Source organism: Mandrillus leucophaeus, unplaced genomic scaffold (assembly GCF_000951045.1).
Source record: "Mandrillus leucophaeus isolate KB7577 unplaced genomic scaffold, Mleu.le_1.0 Scaffold53, whole genome shotgun sequence".
Taxonomy (NCBI): Eukaryota; Metazoa; Chordata; class Mammalia; order Primates; family Cercopithecidae; genus Mandrillus; species Mandrillus leucophaeus.
The window spans coordinates 2,439,798-2,445,223 of record NW_012105697.1 but is presented as its reverse complement, the minus strand read 5'-3'; the positions used below and the strand labels follow the sequence as shown (position 1 = coordinate 2,445,223).

The window sequence follows — 5,426 nt, the reverse complement described above, 5'->3', positions numbered from 1 at the left end:
TTTATTTTATTTTATTTTTATTTACTTATTTTTTTGAGATTGAGTCTGGCATTAACTCGGCTCACTGTAACTTCCGCTTCCCAGGCTCAAGCAATTCTCCTGCCTCAGCCTCCTGAGTAGCTGGGATTACAGGCACTTGCCACCACGCCCAGCTAATTTTTATATTTTAGTAGAGACAGGGTTTTGCCATTTTGGCCAGGCTGGTCTTGAACTCCTGACTTCAAGTGATCTGCCCACCTCAGCCTCCCAAAGTGCTGGGATTACAGGCAAGAGCCACCGCACTCAGCCTAGGAATTTCACGTTTTAATGCACCCTCTCAGGCCCCACCCCCAGCCTACTAAATCAGAAGCTCTGAGTTTGGGGCCCACTCATCTCTGGATCAACAAAGCCTTCAGGATATGGTACTATCACTAAGACCAACTGGTCCCCAGAGACTCCCAATGCCTCTGTAGTCCAAGAGTCAAATCAGGAATTTAGAGATTGCCAAATTTAGACCAAAAAATACACAATCCAGGACAGCAACATAAATAGGCACAGCAGAGAAGATTCGAGGGGCAGTGAAAATAGCCCCCATGATACTCCAATGGTGGATACTCATGAGGCCTTTGTCCAAACCCACAGGATGTACGACACACAGAGCGAGCCCTAATGGACACCATGGACTCTGAGTGCTGGTGATGTGTCTGGGCAGGCTCACTGATGGAACAGATGCACCGCTCTGCTGGGGCTGCTGGGCGGGGAGAGGCTGTGCTGTGTGGGGAGGGAGTCTAGGGGAACTCTGTGCTGTCCACTGAATTTCCCTGTGAACCTAAAACAGCTCTGAAAAAGAAAGTCTAGAGCCAGGCGTGCTGGCTCACACCACACCAGCCTGGGCAACAAAAAATCCCATCACTACAAAAAAATTTCAAAAAATTTGAATATCATAATTATAATAAAGCCTAATAAAAACTATACAGGGCACAGCAGCTCATGCCTGTAATGCCAGCATTTAAGGAGGCCAAGGCAGGTGGATCATCTGTACTCGGGAGTTCAAGACCACCCTGGGCAACAAGGCAAATCTTCATCTCCACAAAAAACACGAAAATTAGCCGAAGTGGTGGTATGATCCTGTAGTCCCAGCTACTTGGGAGGCTTAGACGGGAGGATTGCTTGAGCCTGGAAGGTCACGGCTGCAGTGGACGATGATCCTGCTACTGCAATCCAGCCTGGTTGAGAGAGGGAGACCCCATCTCAAAAAAAAAAGAATAGGAAAAAAAAAAAAAGAAAACTGTTTAGGATACCAAATAAAAGCTGAGTTTGAGAAAAATAACGAATAATTTAGAACATGGTGATACTAAAAAAATGTTTTACTGAAACCCACATTTTCCCAGGCATATTGTGTATTTCATCTGGACACCCTCCTTGGACAATTGTACTTTACAGCAAAACAGTGGGTAACAGCATGTCCCTCAGGAGACTCCGTTTTTTGTTACAAAATATTGAAAACTAATAAGATGTTTGTTTATTGAAAGAACAGCAACACAAACCAAAATAAGCCTATAACAATAGACATAATAAAACAAAAACCAGAATTCACTGGGGAGGAAAAAAATTTAAACAAACATCCTGGGAATTCCTGTCTAGGGCACCCCTGTGTGTGCCAGGCGCCCTTCGTGTGTCAGATGTCATCTGATAACATCGGTGAGAAGTCATCATTCACATTTTCTTGGTGCAGAAGACGACCCGAAGACGAAGTCACTGTGAAGTGGTTTCCGGATGTGTCTTCTGGTGGCGTCTTAAGGTTGCAGGCCGACCGAAGGCTCTTGAACACTTGGGACATATGTAAGGTCTCTCTCCGGTGTGGGTGCGCTGGTGCTCCTTCAGATTCGCCTTGTAGGTGAAAACTTTCTTGCAGTCTTTACATTCGAAGGGCTTCTCCCCTGTGTGGCTTCTCCTGTGACACTTCAGGTAGGACTTCTGGGTGAACTGCTTCCAGCAGATGTCACACGCGTAGGGCCTCTCGCCGGTGTGGGTTCGCTGGTGAAATTGGAGGCCTATGTGCTGCCTGAAACGCTTCCCACAGAGATTACATTGAAAGGGTCTCTCTTCTGTGTGTGATCTCTTGTGGGTGGCTAGCTTGCTGTGATATTTAAACCTCTTACTGCACACCTCACATGCAAAGGGCAGCAGTTCCTTAACTCCTTGGCCATCGGGGTGAATGACCAGGCCCGCAGGGTCCAGGGAATGAACTGGATTGATCTCAGCTTGTCCCGGGGATTCTCTGTGGCCCACAGGTGTGGCTCCTCCTTGAGGCTCTGCTTGGGAAATGGAGGTGGCATCTGGTTTGCTTCTTTTGGGGCCTCTCAGATTCAGAGCCTCTCCTCTGTTCCGGCTGTGAGTCGAAGCTTCTCTCTCCACAACGCAGGCAGAACGTGTGTCGGCATCCACATTTTCCACAGAGGCTGTTTTTGGGGGTTCCTTCCCCTTCTTTGCTCTCACCAGATCTGCTGGAAGAAGGGATTCCACACACAACAGTTAATAAAGCGCATTTTCAATACACCAAACTCATTGCAACCAAACACTGACCTTGTGTGAGAACTTCCCCTCAAGCTCAAGCTTAAGACATTGGACCGTAGGTCTCTGGAGAGTGGGTGGTGGAGAGGCTTTGGCAGCTGAGTGCCAGCTCCCCCAGACATGATAACGCTGGGACCCCACTCCTGCACGCCAGAATAGAGGGGCTATCTCCACACAGGTCTAAGTCTTCATACTTACTAGGACCATTTGGAAGCTGAGGCTCTGGGGGTGTAAGTCCTGGGTGTTCCTCCCTGTCTTCCTCCAGGTCCTTCTCCAAGGTCGGCTTGGGGCTCAGAGCCTTTGGGTCACCTTTCATGACATTAGTCTCTGGAAGCAGGAAGTCCTCCTCCTGACAATGAAAAACCAAGAGCAATGACTCCGTGTCTAAACTGGGGGAAGTTTAGGCATCTCTACCTTTTCCTGATTGAATGCACCAACATTCAAAACCACCACACCAATGATACAGGTGTGGTGGTTTTCACTCTTTGGTTCTCTGAGCATATTTCTTCCTGCCCTGCCAACGTCTCCCTGCCCCTGAGGCTGGAAGGAGCATGACTCTAGGTGGAGACCCCTCAGCCCTGGCACCACTGGCACTGGGGCTGCATCACCCTCCTGGAGGGGGCGCTCCTGTGCAGAGCAGAGGCCCCGCCTCCACCCTCTAGATGCTACTAAAACCCCACCACCCCCGAGAATACCAAACAAAAGTGTCTCCAGACATGGTCATATGTCCGGAAAGGCAACATCACCAGTTGAGAAACATTCCTCAAATTAAGAAATTGACAATCTGTAGAAAGTGGGTTCCTTGCTGAATTATTACATGAAATGTCTTTGAGGTAACTGGCTATGGGGAAGGGATCTTCAGTTCATTCATCTGTGCCAACTGCCTCCCTCACTTCACTGAGATCATTTCTTACCCCCCACCCTAAATGCTAAAAGCTCTCATGGTGGAGGGAAAAGTAGATGAGGTTTTCCACTCTGTGATGGTTCAGGAATGAATGTTTGGGGATGTACCATGTCCATGGGGAATGGTTCTAATCTTGTCCTATGCCAAATCTGTCAATCAGTCCTGCAGTCACACGACTTCCTCCTGCTCCTTCTCCCACCTCTGCCCAGACACCAAGGCCTCACACACTCACCTGCCTCCTGGACGGTGCAGGAACCCTGGGCAGGGTCTGCAGCTCTCGGCGGGCCTGGCCTTCCCATGGACGCACCAGCTTCACAGAGAAGGCCCGCTGGCTGGACACGTCTCTCAGATCATCCCTGACACTGGCGGGGCCTTCAGCCATCTTGACATCTGAGTCCTGAATGAGATATTCCTTGCCGAGCAAGTTGACTACAGACTGTAGAGGGAAAAAAGACAATCAGACTCACCATGAGAACCTGAAAGTAGCTCTCATGTACCCTGGGTCCTGCCATAATGCTCACACTTGACTGTAATTAATGTTCAAATCTGCCTTCCCGATGCAGAGTCAGCTCTGTGGATACAGCAATCCTGTCTGAATTTTTTCCTCTCTAGACTCCAGCACCTGCCTGCACCTGGAATTTTCTAGATAAGTACACAAATATGGGTCCTTTAGATGAAAGAGTCTAAACCAAAGAGAAGACAGGGAGAAATATTCTGGGTGAATCCAATGCAATTGGCTGATGGCAGCTCACCTTGTGTTAGAACTTAGGGGCTCATATGGGGACCTGGAGGCAGATCCCTGGATCTCTGATACCAACCACTTTCCCTGCCTCAGGATGGGACTTCTGGGCCCCCCTTCAGTTCACTCTAATGCCTCCTCCCCTACATTCCATCAGGCATTGTATTTTACCAACGTCTTTCTTTCATGTTGGCCTCACAGTGTGTGGGTCCCTGTATTCCCTCTGCCTGTCCATCGCCTACACCAGGAATTGGCCATCTCAGCACAGCTGATATTTGAATCTGGATGATTATTTGTCATGGTCGGTTGTCCTGAGCTTTGGAGAATGCTTAGCAGCATCTCCTGTCCTCCCCGTTGTGACAACCAAAAACTGTCCCCAGACACTGCCATGTGTCCCTGACGGGCTAACTCTCCTCTACTTGGAAGCCCCGACCTAGAGCAGCCCCTCGGGTCCTCTCCAGTCCAGATGCACCGTGCAGCCCCCATCCCAGCTCCCCTTCCCTGAGCCAATCAGGAGCGTCCCACTCACCCATTTCTTGGGTCTTCTGTGATTTCGTAGCAGGTCCTCCAGGTCTTTGCAGCTCTGCACGTCGTTCACCTTGACTAAGACCTGGAGCTCCTGGGGCATGGAGATCATGAACTGCTCCATCACTAGCATGTCCAGGATCTGCTCTTTGGTGTGGAGGTCGGGCCTCAGCCACAGATGGCACAGCTCAGTGAGTTTCCTCAGAGCCTGGATGGGGTCCGAATCCTCCGGGCAGCTGAACATCCTGAAGTTCACGTGAGAAATCTCAGGGTCCATGTTGTAATTTCCAAGTTGAGTTCCCAGGGATGCCACAGACCATGGAGTCTCTGACCTAGGTCTGTTGCAGGGTTCTCTCAGACCCCATGAGGGTGTGCAATTTGCAGCCATATCTACAGGAGAATATTTCAATCAGCCTCTGGGAAAGCTCTTCCGGTAGCTGGTATCTAATTGCGACCTATCTACACAGATCGCCCCTGGTTTTTCTCAGTAACAGATTCACTGTTCCTTCAGAAGTCTGCAGGGAAAAAAAGCATGAGCTCTATTAGTTGAAGTTTCTACTCTACCCACCCCTCCCTTCCAAATCCCTCATCCCAATCCCAGACCCCATTTCCTCTCTAGCATTGGACTCAGCACCATGGAAATGAATCCACTCTATTCTTCTTCCAGTGTCTACACCTGACTACATGTTCTGGAGTAAAACCTGA

The 5,426-nt window shown here is 49.4% G+C and overlaps 1 protein-coding gene across 1 annotated transcript; it reads right to left on the bottom strand.

The window, feature by feature from the left end:
* Nucleotides 1-1,477: 1,477 nt before the first annotated feature.
* LOC105551649 (zinc finger and SCAN domain-containing protein 5C-like) lies at nucleotides 1,478-5,109 on the bottom strand. The gene is made up of 4 exons (XM_011996984.1): nucleotides 4,726-5,109; nucleotides 3,690-3,893; nucleotides 2,752-2,902; nucleotides 1,478-2,483 (listed from the first exon to the last, which is right to left on the bottom strand). The coding sequence occupies exons 1-4, from the start codon at nucleotides 5,107-5,109 to the stop codon at nucleotides 1,735-1,737; spliced, it is 1,488 nt and encodes a 495-aa protein (XP_011852374.1). The 3' UTR covers nucleotides 1,478-1,734.
* Between the last annotated feature and the right edge of the window lie 317 nt (nucleotides 5,110-5,426).